Below are 18458 nucleotides of genomic sequence, written 5' to 3'. Positions count from 1 at the left end.
TTAGAAGCATAAATGCCCTGCAGAAGAACAGTACTGGAATCAGGACATTATTAAAATCTTGAGGGTTTTGTTTCATTTTTTTTTATGGCAAAATTTCTAATTCTATTAACTGTGAGGAGGCATTTGAAAAACATGGTTTTCAACACTTCCTCAGTCCCAGAAGCACAAGAGACGTATAAGAGAAGACAACCAAAATTATTCACACACCTCTCTGACTTTTTCTCTACCAAACTCATTACTTTTAAAGAACCAATTCATTATTTCTAAACACTTGGGACTGAGGTTCCTGAGGTGCTAGACCAAAAATCCAGGAACTGGCCTTCTCTTTCACCACTGACACAACAGGCATGAAAAGCTGAATCATCCATGCCCACTAAGGGGACAGAGGAGTTGCAGAAATTCCTCTGGCCCCTTTATTCCCCAGAAAAATTGATAACATGAAGCTTCTATCAGAAGGACAAAAAACAGTGGAAAAAAGAGAAAAAAAAAAAAAGTGAATTTTCATATGTCAAGGTTGAACAGAAACAAGTAGTTGCCTTAGCACAAGAAAGAGCTTGCACACAGGCTCTCTGCCCAGGGACTCTGCATCTCTCACCAGGCACATTTTAGGGGGGGAAAAACCCTGTGCACTGGGAGGCATAAACTACATCTATCTTGCTTTATGTGAGAAAAGAATACTGTACATGTTTTCAGGTCAGATCCTCCAGTGATGTTAATCAGCATTTCCCTGCTAAAATCAATGGACTCACACTGAACATCAGCTGCTACATGTGTGACTGCACACATCTTTTGTAAAGCACCTCAGGTATGCTATCAGATCAGAACATGGTCCATTTCCCCACTGAAAACAAGCACTGGAGACAGGGATGGTTTGTTGTGACTCAAAAAGGAGAGGTAAGAGCAACAGAGAGAAGCCTGCTTGCAAAGGGCAATCCAAGAAAAAAAACACAAGCTTCTAGCATTACATAAACCTGTTTCACACAATAGACACAAAGTGATTAGCAATTAAATGTATGAACTTTTTAATAGACTGCTGTGCTACAGCATAAAAGAAGGACCCTCTCTGCCTTGTGGCCAATTTACTACTACAGCACCTGCTGTAAATTCTCACACAGGGCACCCCACCCCAACCACACTGGAAGTTCTGCCAGGACATATCAGCTCCTGCCTGCAGCCTTCTGGAGCTTCTCTGTCTTTGTCTCAGATATGCATCTCTCAACTGTATAAAAAGACTTTGATTTCAGGAAGCTGAAACTCCCCCTCCTTAGGGGCAGAACAGAGAGCAAGGGCCAGCCTGCTATTTCCAGGCCTGCCATTCCTACTCCTGAGTGCAAGCTCCCGGTCCAGCACACAGAAATGTACTCTTCTGGAAGCACCCTCACAGACTGCCCTTCTCCTTGGGTGCTGGTGATGTGACAGACATGTGCAGGGGCTTGTTTGGGGGGATGAGGGGGACAGGACTGTACCTTCACCCCTCAGCATCACCCATCCAGCTGGCTGCCTCAAGGAAAAGAAAAACAAAAGGTTACAAACTCCTTCTTTGCTTGCACTTCATGTTTGCTCTCTTCTCCAGGGTGAGGGTCATTAGAATCTGTAGGCACAATAACAGGAACTAGGAAACTAAATGCTTTTTGCTATTTTGATCATATTGGAATTGTATCCCCTGTAATCCATTTTACACACATCCAGACAGGAGGGTTGGTTTCAAGTCCTCTAATCTCAGGTAATACAGCAAATAGTTACATCTCAGCAAAGAAATTACTTCCTTGACACTCAGCAGAGGCCTCGTCAATACAAATGAGTCCAAGGTACAATTTACCTCATCCTAAAAGAGTCACCTCCATTTGCTTCCAGAAATCAATCAACACCATTCAGTAGATCACCATCAACTACTACAGGAAGCCACGACACCCAATGTAGGCGTGCATTGCAACATTTTAGATCTCTACAGTCAGGCAAAATAAATCATGCCCCTGGTGTTCTTATTCTTCAGCCTTCTTCACTCCTTCATTTTTATTCCCCTCTGCTATATTTATAACCACTCTTCACCCCACTTAGGCTCCAGATAAAATCAATATAGAGCCATGATTTAGCATGGCCAGGAATGAGCCACAGGATCCTTGCCCTGTTACACAATAAACTAGGTTGCTCCAGCAGAAGAGCACATTTAAGCATCAAATGTGTCTCACTCCATTTATCTCTATATTTCCCTTTTCAAAGTAAAACCTGCTCATGAAGTGTCTATTACATAAATAACAAGCAATAGGAAAGACTGTTCTGGCTAAATCAAGTTTCACAAGCCGTTACTTTCTCTTTGCCACCACAAATCATCACAAGCCCAAAGTTCAGTATTTTGCCAGGACAAAATTCATTGGGCATTTCTGAAGTAGAGCCAAAGTTGCATAATTTAATTTCCCATCTCCTATTAAAACTGCCAGGCCTACCATAATCAGAATGATAAATGTAGAGTCATACGTCTTCTTTCTGACGGTAATGCCCATCAATACTTCAAATGCAAACAATTGTGACATCTGACTTTATAAAAATTACCTGGTGCACCAACAGCACTTAATTAAATTTTAAAAATGCTTTTGTTACATTTAATGAATGATATATTATACTGCAATGAAACATGTAGCAATACAAATACTTCACAATGCCAACAATTAAGGCTCACTTCACTTACGGCAATTGACAACACAAGTGCTCCTCACTTCATTCAGCTTGTGCATTCCAAATGAACTGGTTAGCAAAAAGGGTGCTTCTTTGCTAATGAGTTTTGTAATCAAGGCATCTATTTTAATTTCAAATTGGCTAGATTGGGGGAAATTGCTGAACTAAATGGCTGGTTCTAATTAGGATTATAAAAATATTCATCATGCTGCAGAATTAGCGCAAGGTCTTGATTTACTGACATTTGCATATAGCTTTAGTTTAGGAGTGGAAAAAAACCTCCTGATAAATTGTCTTCCTTTTAATGAATTGAACAAACACTATATCTGTTTTAGTCGTCCTTTCATTTAAAGGCACTGATACATATTCATGATTTGTAAATGAAGTTAAGTGATTTCAATTCTTCAGTTCATTATCATATTGAAGAAGAGACTTCTGTAAATTGCTTTTAAGTATTCCCAATCTCAAGGGTTTGGTTCTTTATGTTTGGTTTGTGTTTTTCTAACTTTACTAACATTTCCCTTTATCTGTTTGATGGAACCCTGCCTGCCTGGGAGAGCTGCTGGCAGGTGGCTTGTCCAGCAACACAGACACATGATATGTTTGTAGAACCTGATGTTCTCAGAAGAGTATTCAAAAGGCAAAAAGATGAAAGACTTATTTGTGGCTAAGTCATGGGAACAGGACTCTATCTGCGTTCAGTTTCCGACTTTGTTATAGTTCTCAGTGGTGGTTAGGCAGTGAAACACTTTAATGACCTGTGCCTGAATACACTAGAGATGCTCAGGGGACACCACTTTTTCTGTGAGCCTCACATTTAATTGCAAGCACTCTCAGGCAGGGATTGCTTCTTAATATGAGGTTGCAATACAATGGACCAGTCAGTATGGTAGAGATTTCTATGAGCAGTTACTATAATATGGCTTGTATCAAACATGAAACACTGTGTGCTCCTTTACAGGTGGGCAATATACTCACATTATTTCCTTCCTCAGTATGGTAGGCCTGTGGGACTAACTGTTATTATGGCAGCTTCCTCAGTCTCTTTCCCTTTGGGGTGAAGAAAAGAATGCAGTAGGTGTGCCTCCAGCTTCACTCCGTGGGGTGCTCAAATGTCAAGTGACTGGTGCAAGATAAATCTGAAAGCTGAGCATTGTATCCACAGGACTGGAATCACAGGCAGTGTGCTCTTCAGATATCAGTGAACTATGATGAGAAACTAGCCCTGGTGTGTTCTCTCACATCATGGAATGAAACGGTGATTCTACCATGAGGATCCATGCAGGAACAGAAAGAACTTACTTTCCTTGTTAAAAGTAATGTTCACATCTTGCTAAGAAAAGCTGTGTTTTATCCAAGAGGTACAGTCTTGAGCTGTTGTTGATAAAAGGAGTAGTTACTCACACTTCTAACAACTTCTGACAACTACAATTACATTTAAATTCCAGGAGCAGAAGTGCTGCTGAGGAGCAGGTAACCGGTCTGGGTTCCTGCTGATTTATATCAAAATGAGATGTGAGGCAGACACCAGCCTGCCTCTCCTCATCAGCCCCATACCTCAGTTCCTAAGGAAAGAAAACCTACAGGCCTGGGCCAGAGTCACATCTCACTTATGACATGCAGCAACTCTCACTGCTTGATTTCAACACATCTGCAGTAGCAGCTGCTATCCTGGAACCACATTTCCAGCATTAGGAGTTCCAACTCAAAGTTCAGTAGCCTCACCCAAACACAACTCTGAAGTCCCCGTGTGCCTAAGTTTCCTTAAAGGGCATAAAATCTGAGACCAAGGAGCCTTTACTGGAGGCATTCAAGACAGGACTGGACTGGGTGTTAGACAATCACATCTAGGCTCCCTTTCCCAGGAAAGGCTGGACCAGATGATCTTTGGAGATCCCTTTCAAACTGGATTGTTCCATGTGTCCATGAAAACAGCTCCTCACAAAGAATCCCAAAGATGAATGACTGCTTGGAACAAGGTGCCCATATTCCTAGAATCAACTCCCGCTGGATTTCTCTGGCAGCACTCTGCCCAACTGCACATTGTCAAAAAAAGCCCCAGCCAAACAACCCCACCCTTAGCTGCTTTACTGCCCCATGTCATACTGGGAGACTGGGCTTAAATTCCAGGGGAGCATTTTACCTGGAGCAGAGACACTGCCTTCATGGCTCTGGTTCTGTGTCTAGCACATTAGAAAAAATTAGAAAAAAAATATTAAAAAACCCTAACAAACTTTCCCACGTAGTCCCAGTCTTATCTGTGATTTTTTTGATAAATTCTGTAGTGTCTAGTCAAGATAGTCAAGGCTGTGACATGCACTGCATCCAATTTTCAGATGATAACTTGCCACATCTCCCACACCAAAGGAATATCCCCAGTCAGACCTGATACTGTCTGCCAGGTGCAACTTGGTGATACAGCAGAATGTTATCTTGCACCTCTTATTTATCACCTCATTCGAAGAGATAATGAGACACCCACTTTCTTTTGTTCACTTTCTGCTGAAGATTAAGCTCCATGGAGGGAGAAGCCACTGACTGCCAAACTTCTTGTTTATCCCATGTTCTCAAATTTGTAATGGGTAGCTGGGGAATTTAAATTGGTGTATTAGTGAATTATTCTGCCTCTTACCTATTCCCAGCAGGCTTCAAATCACAGTTTAGTCTGTAAGGAAAAAGTTCTACCATGTTGTATACCTGGGGTTTCTTCTCTTAATAATGGTAATTTAAAATATTTTAAATATCTCTCCTTATTAACTAATATTTTCTCTTTTAAACAAATTATCTTTTTTAATTATCTTTTAAACAAATATTTATGCATGTTTCTCTGAAAGTTTCAATGTCATTCTGAGAGAAACTTCATGGAGCTGGAAAGTCCCTTCCATTTCTACCTCCAGACTCATCCATTCCCCACAGAGGAATCAGTGTGGGAAATTTTGCCTATCGAAAATTAGTTGGTTTCTTGGATAAATGAGACAAATAATGAGACACTCAGCATATTAGCATCAGGAATGTAAGATAAACTCAAGATATTCCTCCCCAGTCACCGTGAATGGCAGCAATGAAATCTGTACCTTAAGCTTGTGCTGGGAGACTTTAAGCTTTCACAGCATTCCACAGAGCAGCTCCCCACACTTTCCAACAGGCAATATTGCACCTTTTTCATATATTCCCCTTCCCACCACATTTTTATCCAAGGATTGTTTAAAATTGCTTCCTATGTATTTTCTGCAAATACCCACAAAAACTGGAGGCTGCAAGCCCATTTTCCATTTTGTACTGGGTGATATATCCATGTGTCAACATGGACACTCCCTGTGAGACCCAGTCTGACCTGCAGCAAATTGTCTGTAACATTTACACAATGTCCACCTTCTGCCAAAGGCCACTTAAGGGGGCCATTAACAGAACCAACACGTGCACACATCAGATTGTGCTATTTTATCAATAAAGTAGACACATACACACAAAGCTACTGGGAAGAGATCCAAGATTTTCAACTCACAAGTTGCATTTAATCTTCCAGGACCTGATAGTTATACAATATCACATGGCTGCTCAGGGGGGAATAGCAAACCCACGCAGGTTTTCTTAAAGCCCTGTAAAAATTCCTCTAGCCTGTGCTTTATACTCTGTGAGAAGACATCAGGGTCTGTGAACTTGCTGCATGTTCATGCCCACACTCAGAGATTTCTTGGCTCAGCCCTGCTGCATTTATGTGATGATACAGGAGAGTTAGCAAAGCAGAGGAGGGTCCTAATTGGCTATAAAAATTAAGAACAGGAACGATATGCTGTGTTGACTCATACTGAGGAAGTATCCTCAATAACTCCTTGGATACTACTAAGAAAAAACAAATGGTAGTAACTGTGATTTGTCCTTAAATCAACAAAGTAACCAGCAGCCACAGAGCAATGCATCTTTCAGAAAGCCTGCTGAACTCCATCTCACTCAGTCGTCTTCTGGGAATTGCCCTAACCAGGAAAAAGCAGAACAATACCTATATGGGAGTGGTAATAAAAGAATTGGTGCCTGAACCGTTTTTATATTCGATTATTTCACTTGATGGAAGTGGTAATACCACAAAGTCTTTGGCTTTCTCAATATGAAGCCATATTTCAAGGAACAGTTCTGTGGAGAAGAGATGGGCTCCTCCTCTTAAAGAAGGTTGTAGAATATGGAATAGGCTTCTTAAAACACCAGCTTGGAAAGGACAATAATTCTGTTAAGAGGGCATTCAAAATGTGTTGGGTTTTTTTAGTTGGTTGGTCATTTCTTTAATCAACCAGATAAATACCCTAACATTATTGTCAGCTGTGGAGAAATTAGCTAAAAACAAGGAGGGATGTTTAGGTTAAAACAGTCATTAAAAAAAGGCTTGAATCACAGCCATGGAACTGAAGGTCAGAAGACCTTAGAGGAAAACTATTTAATGGGAAGATCCAAAACACTGACTATTTGTATTTCATTCCGAAACTTTAAAATTTGTTTTCTATTTTTATAAACAAAACGATTCAAAAATCTTTTGATCTAGGCAGTTACCAAATTCATTATTTGTAGGGATATGAACTGTCCCTATTTAATTTCATTTTACTGTGTGGATCAACATACTAAGCAAAATGGATTTTCAGGTTCATCATTCTCATTAATTTCCAAGTTGACTACAGCTTGCTTAAAACACTACATTATTATTATTTTTAATTGAAAGAAAACTAATAAGAAAAATATTAATCTGAAATACTTATTTTAATCTAAGATATGAAATTAATTTTTCCAACTTGTTTACACATTTATAGTTACAAGAAGATGGATTAGATCTTCCCTTAATAGTTTCTGCTGCTGGGAGTCAAATTATATGTACTTGATTTGTTTTCAGAATAACACTTGCACTTTTAAATCTGTCCCTAAAGAAGTTATTAAAATAAAATGTAAGGGTCAAACACTTCTAAAATTGGTGGGAAAATATGGTGTCCCACTGTAGCAGTGTCTGCACTACAGAGCAAACAGCAAGTCACCTTCCTTGTCACAGTACCAGTGGACGAATATTACCTGCAGGTTGCAGGCTAATGATAAACTTTCTATTTTATTGCCCTCTCATGCATCAAGTCAGAAGTATTTCAGAGCAGTTTTATCCCCGAAAAATGGACATATGAACTGAGAAAGCAAGAACTATTTGATACAGCTCCACCTGTTTTGTACCAGGCAACTTCATGCTGGTTTGCAGGAAAATGAGCACAAAAACAAAGGACAGAGGAGCACGAGCAGAACTAGGCTGCAGTTGGACAATTATCCCCTGTCAGCATGGCATCCCTTTGGATAGCCTCCTCACAGCTGTGAGCACCACTGCAGCCTCTCTAGACACTTGTTTTAGAAGCTCTCGATCTCTCTTTTCTGGTGAGCAGCAGAGAGATGAAATGGGCATTGCCATTGGCACAATCCCATAACCACACCCAGGAGAGAAGGCACAGTAGGGTGGGAAGCTGTGAAATCCAGATCTGGCTTCTAGAGGAAAAGGAGAACAACCCACAACAACCTTAGGAAGATGCAAAAGACATGATGAATATTCTTAAGTATATGGGACTTAAATCCTAAAGGACTCTTTATTCTTGCATTGGCCTAACCTGGGAGAAGGACAGGGCAGACCTCTGGTTCCCACTCGACTGAGGCAGTGCCCCTGTTTCCAGACATGCAGGAATGCATTACAGTGGCCTCTCAGGAGACTTCAGCTGGGGATTTCCCATGGCACTGCTGTCACACTCCAGGAGCACTGCCCATCACCTCAGCATCAGCCATGACTGCAGTGAAGCTGGTGATCCTGACTCAGAGTGACAGCTCTTTCACAGCTCTTACTAACCCAAGACATGGCTCAGCGCAATCTATACCTCAGTTGTGTTAAGAAAACATTTCAGCAGGGAAAAGCAGTGCTCCATGGCTCCATTATAGGACCTACATTGAACCAGCACTTCAGGCCATCCTTCTGACCAGTAAAGGAAACCATGAGTGGCCTTGAATGCAAAGGCAAACATAAAGGAAAAGCCTGGACTTGGCATTGCTCCATTTCCACTTGACCAACAAGCTACAGACCAACTCATCTTTGCTCTTACAATTCGAACAATTTTATTTGGTTTCTGGGATGAAATGCAAGGAGCTTTAGGGTGTTTCTAGCTCAGTTCATTTTTCTTGTCGTTTTCCTGGGCAGAAGACAGCAGCTGAGGTGTGCACACAGATGTATTTGTTTGAAGGAGCAGAAGCAAAAATGCTCCTGGCCTCCTGTTGCTGCACTGGATCAGGGGAGCATTAGTACCACCTCACAGTCAATCATGTGCTTCCCTTGTGTTTTGATTTCTTCTTCCAATGACTAACATCACAAAAGATTACAAAGCTCTGCAAGTAGAAATACAGTGCTTCATCTCAACAGCAGATGCTCTGCACTCACTGCAGATGGATCTCTTTGCAAAGGCATGCTCAGGATGTCTCATCTGGCTTCTCACATACATGACTACCTCATCAGATGCCTGTTTCTTCCAAGCCTGTCTATATAAACACCAGGATCATGCAAAATTATTCCCTCCAGTTTAAAAGTAGCATCAAGACATTTTGTGACATCAAATAAATAGATTGGTCTTCCCAGCCTACTTCAAAATCCCTGTTACACTGATCCTCTGAGTTCAGAAAAATATTTGACATTTGACTAACTCCTTCATAGAGTAAAGACTTGATTCTTTGAAAGGAGTGTGTTTACAATAGCTTTGTTCTTGCAAATGTTACTCAAGAATCATTAGTAGCACAGCAGCAAAACACCTGGTGCCTGCCACAGCATTCTTTCAGCAAGTGGGAAGCTGAGCAATAGGAAATTATTTGATTATATTCTCAGTAACTAGTTTGGTAAAAACTTGCACTAGCCTTCCAGAGGAAATTCTCAAATAGAGAGGCACAGCATTTTAGCTATATTATTCCTATAGCTGGGATGTGAGACTGACTAGTTTAGAAATCTTCAAGAATAACTGCAGAAATTAAAAATCCCACCCAGAACACACCCCCATATCTGACAGGTTGACACATGTGTTTGGTTTGTGTGGAAAGGTTTTCATAGCAGGGAGGGGGCTACAGGGGTTGCTTCCATGAAAGCTGCAAGAGGCTGTCCAAGAAAGCAAACAGCAGCCAGCTCTGTGACGGACCCACTGCTGGCCCAGGTCACACCCATCAGTGACAGTGGTAGCACCTCTGAGATAACTGATTCATGAAGTGAGGGAAGAAACAAATTGACAGCTTCAGCCAGAGAGGAGTGAGAATATGTGAGAGAAACAGCTCTGCAGACACCAAGGTCAGTGAAAAGGAGGGGAGGAGTGTCCCAGGAGCTGGAGCAGAGATCCCCCTGCAGCCCACAGTGAAGGCCATGGTGAGGCAGGCTGACCCCTTGACCCATGGCAGGACAGGTGAAGGTGAGCCCACAGGAGACCCATATTGGAAGAGTCTGTTCCTGAAGTCTTCATCCTATGAAAAGATCCACACTGGGGCAATTCATGAAGAACTGTGGAAACGACGTTGGAAAAGTGTGTGGAGAGCTGTCTCCTGTGGGAGGGGAACCATGCTGGAGCAGGGAAAGGGTGTGAGGAGTCTTCCCTTGAGGAGGAAGAAGAGGCAGAGACAACATGTGATGAACTGACCACAGCCCCCATGTCCTGTCCCACTCTGCTGCTGGGATGCAGAAAAAAGAGAAAATTGTGAGCAAAGTTGAGCCCAGAAAGAAATGAGGGGTGGGAGAAAGGTATTTTAAGATTTAGTTCTTATTTCTCACTACTCTATTCTTATTTGATAGAGTAGGGTATAAAGGGATAAAGTACAGTAGAGTATCGATAGGTAATAAATTCAATTAATTTCCCCAGCTGAGTGTGATTTTCCCATGATGGTAATTGCTGAGTGATCTCCCCCTGCCTTTATTTCAACCCACAGACCTTTCATTATATTTTCTGCCCCGTCAGCTGAGGAGGGGAGTGACCGAGTGGCCTTGATGGACACCTGGCATCTAGCCAGGGTCAGCCCACCACAATGAGGAAAACTTAGTGGTTATTCAGCATGTTTTTGCTTCCCAGAGTCTTGGGATGACAGAAACATAAGAGGGGAAAGATAAAAACTTGGCAAGTTTAACACTTTGTTGAATTTGTAACTTGACCATCCTGTCTGTGTCTCAGCTTTGGGCAGTAGTGGGGACTGCTGCTCCAGACCTGAAGCACACATCTCCTCACCACAGCACTTTGCTACCACACTGCACCTGATCTGCTCAGCACCTTTCAAACAGATGAGTGCTATGTAAGAGCAAACCTGCTGAGGACAAAGTAACAGACTGCAGATGTCTCACTCACAGAGGGCACTGCAAGGAGGCTGAAGAGTGGCACAGAGGAGATTGTCATCTGTTGCTGCTCCCTGACCTCCAGTTTGCAAGCAGAATGAGCACCCCTCAAGGCTCAACAGCCAGCTGTTACAGACCAGCTCAGCCTGAGTGCTCCATCCTCAGAGACAGCGCAGAAATCAGTGCCTACGAATCAATAGATTTTTAGAACAGCTCCATGTGTCATGTCAAATCTCTAATTCTTTTCATCTTTCATAGTATCTCCACTACTGAAGTCTCCACACCCATCATGATCACTCTAATACTCAGCTGCTTTTAGCAAACTGGCTTTGGAGTCACTGCATGGCTTTTGAGCACATTTAAACCTGCAAAGTGAGAACAGCAAAGCACACTATAAATTCTTCATCATCTCTGAGAGGGAGCAGTTCTAGACAATATCCCCTTCAACTCCTGGCTCAAAATCATTGAAACATTAAATCAATTGCTTACCTTTTGATCCAGACTGTAGGCCAAGATCCACTCCTCCTGCTTGGGGTGGAAGAGCAAGCTCTGGATATAGAAGTTCAAACGGTACTTCTGATAGGTAGCTCCTTCATCAGAGCTGATGAGGATGCTGCTCTCAATCTCTGGATCACTAAGAAGCATTATCTAAATAGAAAAATGGAGGGAAAGTGTTAATGGAAAAGTGAAAGTGAACATCATTTAAGAGTGAGGTCACACAGCACTGACTCCTATCAGATGTATTCAGAACATCACTCAAGAGTGTAACATCCCATAGAATTAGGATGGGTTTTTATTATTTCAGTTTCATTTCCTTTGGCAACTCATTTGCCGATTTGAGCAACTCATTTTTTTTTCATTTTATCCAGATAAATTCAGAAAGACCAGTAAGAAAGAAAAATTTTATGTATCAACGTTGATTTTGCTTGGATATAGGAACTTCAGGCAGCCACACCAGGCTTTCCTGGACCATATCTGTCTACCACTTCTCTCACCCCATGTGGAATTCTCTCTCCAAAAGTAAGCAACAGAGCATTCCTGAGATTTAAGGCTCATTACCTGGCAGCTTGAGTGCCATAAATGAGAGCATCACCTCCCTGGAAACACAGAATGCCTTCCTGGATCAGCTGCTGGCAGCTGGGTATAGTTCACATGCACATGGGCAAACACTGACACCATTTCATATATCACACTCCCAATTTGTACAGTAAGAGACATTCATTCAGCCAGTGAAAACATAATTTTCCCCAAGCACGGAAAGTGCATGACCTCAATTTTTACAGGGAGGAAAACACTTCTGAGCCTCTAATTTTAATTAGAAAATTATTACCGATATTTTAAAACGGGTTGATTCCACACGATCAGATGGCAAGCTCTACATAAACGTTAGCAGGAAAAATGTTGTGGAAACATTAATACCATCTTATTAACATCTGGAGAAAATGACTTCACATTAAAGCAAATACCAGTACCATAAAATAAAGGCAAACAGTGGGAAATAAATTAGAGCTGTTCTAAACACAGCAGGTTGTTGATACAGCAGCTGAATCAAATATAGAAACTGTCTTTCAGCAGGAAAACAGATCTAGGAATGGCCTTTTCTAGCTCACTGCAGAATGATCAGCTAGCTGAGATCCACTGCAACTTTGGGTTTTGTCCACATTGACTTCTCTTATTCAGCTTCACAGAGCGCCAACTTCAAGACTACAATATGGAAATACATTAATTTTGACAGCAAAAATCAGTTTCAAGGAATGGTAAAACCCTTGGTATGTTAGGCCTTCATCAAGCAAAAAATTTCAGTGCTTGTTTAATCTTAAGTACCTCATTAACTCCATGAAGTCACCAAGGGAAAGGGAATATAACGTAAATGGCTTCTGATCCTTTCCATTAAGGAATGAAAAGCTGAACTAGAAGTGAACATTTTTCCAGAGTGAAGCCAACTGTATGAATCCAGCTTGATGTCAAAGCACCTTCAACATCACTCACATCCACCACTTACCAGCCCCAAAATCAATCCCTAGCCATTCCCACAGGAAGCCACAGTATAAATCCTGAAGAAGTGCACTTGCATTGTGCTCTGGTGCCCGGTCTGGGGAACGAGAAGCATTCTCCACGTGCAAATGATTTCCTGGGAATTAGCCTGAGAAGAGACCTCCAAGATCTCCACTCTAAAGGATGCTTTGGTACATTTATTCTTTCTAATCTGATCAAAATACCAATTTCATTATGCTCCAAACAATTTCACAACTATTTGAAGATATTCTTTTCTGTCACTTTTGAATTAGATTGCAAAGACGTTTTGTACCCCTGTTCACCTAAAGCATGTTGCCTATGCCAGAGAACTATAACAGAGTTTAGTAAAAATCACTTGCTTATATGGAATGGAAAAAGGATGTAAGCCTGGCCATTTAAGATGACAATCCAGAAAGATCTTATATTTAAAATGAAGGATACTTCAGGAACAAAAATATGTTCCACCTGATGTACTAGAGGACTACATAATTAGTAATGCTATATATTAAAAGGTTACTGCTGGAGTTCTGTCCTCAATGAAGGAGCACAAGACAGCTAACAGTGGCATGGACCTGCAGTGGCACACACAAAAAACATTCTTTCTGCCTTGTCACACATGATCTGCAGCACTTCAGTGGATAGTGCAAGAAATGGTCATATGAGACAACAAAGGCAGTATTTCCACCAGATGGTTGACAAATCTGGCCAATTTGTTCTTCTGGATGTGTAACAGTGTTAGAAGATCAGATAATAAAACCACCAAGCTAGGAAAGGTGGAAGAACCTAACAACAGTCACATCTAGAGATGACATCACATAAATCATGCCCTGGGCCTTCACCCAGTTTCCACATCCACTCGATTTTTCAAATGGAGAAACAAACACTCAACATCTCTGCTGTCATCCATCCTCCCAGGAAAGGCTGGTCCTACACAGAGCAGGATGGAAAGGCAGGAGGCTCAATCAGAGTGAAAAAAAAGCTCACCACCAGCCACGCAGCTCGGACTGGTACACGTTTGTTACATGGCATGCAGAGAAAGAAAAGTGACAGACTCTGTGCTTTTCTTTTTTTAACATTTCTACTTTTTCTTCTGGAAGATATAGGGGGAGGCAACTTTCAGCCTGAAACTACCACTTCTCATTATGGGATCAGGAGGAAGCATCTACCCCACTAGTGATTTAGATTAATCACTTTTCATTAAAAGACAATAAACAAACTGCAGTCAGAATGAGCATTTCTGCCAGCATCCTGTGTTGCCATTTATAATTGCCATAAGGAATAGCAAAGGAGAACCAAAGAGTTGTCAAATGTAATTTATAAGGGTTTAAGATCTAATCATTTTCTATAATATTAAATTAAATGGCAGCCTTTATTTAAATGAAAATTACATTTGGTCTTTCTACATTCTAGATTATTTATATATACATCCATGTATAAAATGTTGCTTTTTTCTCTAATTTAAGTGAAGAGGGGAAGGGCAGGCAGGACTGGTTACTGCCAAGGGTAAATCCTTGAAAACATACTTTTCCTGACCTTCAAATTCCAGTGAACAATGAATGACAAGCACCAGACCAAACCAAACAGGCTGATAATCACACTAAATTTCAGAGAGTTCCTTAGGAATGGATGCAGAGGAAGAGAGCTGTCTGGGACATTGTGCATCTCCTTTAAAGCAGGAGCTTTGGGGACAGTGAGGACACAGACAGAGCTGTTCTGAATGAACTCCAGGTGGGCAGAACACCAGACACCAGTGAGGCACCACATGGAAAGATGATGGTAGGGAGAGGCCACCTTGCAAGATTACCTACAATATATGGACTGAGATCTTCAGTACATAAGCAGTAAACATACCCAGCTCTGAACACTTCAAGGGGATTGACCCCAGGGAATAAACAGCACAAGCTGCAGGCAGAAGAACAAGGAGGGTGTCACACGTCATACCTGTGCCTGCCATAATGTGTTTGGTATACAAACCACAGCAGTAGTTCAGAGTCACTCAGATTTGTTGGAGAGTGTGTAAGACCCTTAAAGGAGCTCAAATGCAGAAGGAGGTAGAAAGGAAAGTGGCACCATATTGCAGCAGAAATCCACTAAAAATTCGTGCCATCTGATGGGGCTAATATAATAAAAACTAGGGCAGGATTTGTAACTGAGAACGTGAGTTTCTGCTAGCCAGATCAAAATTCCAGGTAAGTTACTGGGTTAATGCACACACCTTCCATGGTATTGCTTTCACATGGGTTAAGGACAGGTGGATGAGTTAAGATGGTGCCACATTCCTCTTTTTCTGTGCCAGGGTAGTCAGGCACAAAGAGAGCTGTGATGTGGAATACTGAACTGTACAGTAATGGGGCAGCACACCTCTCACAGGCACAGTGCTACAACATGCCCAGACAGGCATGGAGATACACATGAGCACAGAAATCACAATGGAATGTGTTTTGCACGCAGCTGATTTAGTTAATAAACAGCCACTGGACTAAAAAAAAAAAAACCCAAAACAATATGCCACAGAAATGGCATTTTTATTAATATTAGCTTTCAATGAAGCCTTTTATTTTTCTCAACGAACATAAATTTTCACTGTAAATTACCAAAGCGCATCTCCCTAAATCAGCACAGACCAGTTTTATAGGTGCAATAATCTGTAGCAATAGCACCACTGAGCTACATTAGCAAAGAAACACCAGAGAGTTGTCAAATGAATAAAGAAGACAGGTTCAAATAAATGTCTTTTGTTCTGAGAAATAGATAGACAGCATTAAACTGATGTGTACTGCCCCTGATTCTCCACTTTAATGCACTTTTCATATGTTGTTTTTTTCAGAGGTCCTTGTCACATTCACCTATGTAAAAGGCTATTCTAAAAAAACATAAACAAAGCAGTTAAAAAAATAAACAAAACCAACAAGACACCTACAAATGATGCAAGCCTCCACAGCTTCAAAAGAAACCCAGTTCCTAGCAAAGTATTAGAATTTACTCTGTAGCACTGGATTATCCTCTCCTACAACTGAAAAGGCAGTCTTGCCATAAACATTTCTGCAAATACAGAAAGTTGACTTTTAGTGTTTACAGGTTCATGAGGATTTCCATATTGAATGTTCTCAGCTTAAAAGTGAAAAGGGTTTTTTCTGTTTTTTTAGGCCTCCTTCCACTAGGCCCTCAACTCAGAAACACTTTATATCCATCCTGAAGCCTGGCCACTTCGACATCATCAATGAAAAAAAAATCAGATTTTAAAAAGGAAAAATGTTTCATTTGATTTAAAACATCTGATGGGTTTTATTGTCCCATGTCTCCTTCCCAAAAAGCTTCACAGTAGCTTTGAGTTTAAAAAGCCAAAACGTCTCAACAATTTATACTGAAAGGCCAATGCAAGTGGAGGATTTTTGCTTTGATGTCCTTTCCCCCTTTCAAAACTGAGAAATCAAAATTCAATGACATTCAAAGGCTTAAAGATGCAAAAATTGTTTTCTTCCTTCAAAACACCAGTCCATCACAAGTTAAATATGAACAGTTTGGAACTCTCTTACGGGAAAAGTAATTTTCTACATTGAAGCATTTTAGATTACATGTTTGACCATCTGAAATTTCTCACTGGGAAATTTCTCACTGGTTATTCATTCCTCCCTCATTCTTTCTCTCTCCAACACCATTACTGCAATTACCTGCCCTGCAAGCTAAAAGATGCCCCCAGAGGTCTGATCATAACCCAAACTCCTAGAACACAGCTCTCAGTATATCTAAAGCCCTTCCTTGCCATTCCCATGGAGGACAAGTGCAACTCATTGCAAAGAAAATCTCATCCTTTTTTTCCCCCTCTTTCATCACTGCGTGCCGTTTCAACTAAAACGACTTCAGTTTAATTAAATCAGCCCAATTCCCTCTGAAACTAAAAAGTGCTAAGGTAGCACAAGTAACTGTCTACTTACCAGCAAAAGTAACACCCATACAAATCAGCTGAGCTAAAGCTGTCTTTGAATGATTTGCACTACTTTAGAAGGAGGGTTTCTAGAAAGCACACCTTAACTTTATACAAACTTCCATAGATGTTCAGAGATGGCTAAACACCTGCTCACTGCCCTGTAGATCTGTTGATCTCGACAATCATCAGGGGAAATGAAAGCAACCTCTGTTTTCTAGTCACCAAGCATATCAGTCAGACAGGAAAAAATGGGACATGTCACTTATAAAAATCTGCTCTAGAGAGAAATCCTGTGTATTTACATACAAGCAAAGAAATTCACTCCATCATTCAGGGATCAGCAGCTGTGACAAGGGGGACATCTGCTCTCTGGGAAGCCAAACAAGACATCCATGAAGAGGGCAACAGCTTTTATATAATTACTTTGTGTACCAAAAGGAAAATGCTCATTGCAAACTTTTGTGTTACAGAGTAGCCCAGATTTGGGACTCCTTCTTCCTTCACATGCCTCAAAAACTTCCTTAATGTTAAGGATAACCTGTGGGCATCAATCAAGCAATAAAGGGGCATTGAGCTTTCATAAGAGACAAATTGTCTGGACCTACCCCATTTCAGCTTCTTGTAACTTCACTTCTTATTGCCCGAAATTTAACATTAATGGCAGATCTAATTAATGAATATAGCACCAGATCACCAACTCTCAGAACCATAGTGCTGTAATCTTAAAGGATGAAGTGCACTGCACTGACTTTATAGGGGTTTATGAAGCATGTGTTATAAAAGTACCTCAACCATAAGGCTTTTATACCTTGGCACTCACTTCAATACAATCCCATAAAACCCAAGCAATCTTTAAGTGTTAAAGGTGACTTTCACTACTGTATTTATTATTGGATAATGAAAAATGACTCAGACACTCATGGAAACTCAGCAATGAAATAAGAGTTTCCTGAGACTTTTGCATTGGGTCTGCATTATATGTACCGTGACCAAAGAACCCAATGGCTCTCTCAAGACATTTTAGACACTTCACACTAACCTCCCTCCAGAACTTCCTTCCCATCAGGAATTCTTTGTAATTACAAAACAACTTCTAGTCTGCAGAATCACATTGCTTGCCACAGAACTTTTCAGACATCAATAGCTGTTTCTGTAAGGATTCAAGCCCTCTGGAGGACCTGTTCCATGGACTGCTGCAGCTGTACCAGAAACTGAGAGCTCTCTGATCCACCAAACTGGTTTTGAGAAGACAGCAACATCATGTAATCTGCAATTACCCACACATGGGTTCCCCATCTTTGCAGCACTGAGACAAAATGGTCAGAGTACATGATGTTGTTCAGGTGACACAAAGGTTCATTGTCTCTGCAGAATGTTTTGTCTTTCGTAGAGGGTACATAAAAGAGAAACATTATCAGAATAAAATAATAAACTGTAACATGAAAAAATTTCTTTAACATAAAACAGCAGGGTTTTTGAAACGAAAATGAG

The 18458-nt window shown here is 41.0% G+C and overlaps 1 protein-coding gene across 1 annotated transcript in view; it reads right to left on the bottom strand.

The window, feature by feature from the left end:
* The window catches only part of SORCS3 (sortilin related VPS10 domain containing receptor 3), a 268925-nt gene that overhangs the window by 114408 nt on the left and 136059 nt on the right, over window positions 1-18458 (bottom strand). The window contains exon 4 of the mRNA XM_036385525.2: window positions 11513-11671. Within this exon, the coding sequence (XP_036241418.1) occupies window positions 11513-11671 (159 nt within the window). The remainder of the gene's footprint in view (window positions 1-11512; window positions 11672-18458) is intronic.

This window comes from Molothrus ater, chromosome 8 (assembly GCF_012460135.2).
Source record: "Molothrus ater isolate BHLD 08-10-18 breed brown headed cowbird chromosome 8, BPBGC_Mater_1.1, whole genome shotgun sequence".
NCBI lineage: Eukaryota > Metazoa > Chordata > Aves > Passeriformes > Icteridae > Molothrus > Molothrus ater.
The sequence above is the reverse complement of the archived record's forward strand: the minus strand, read 5'-3'. Positions and strand labels throughout refer to the sequence as shown.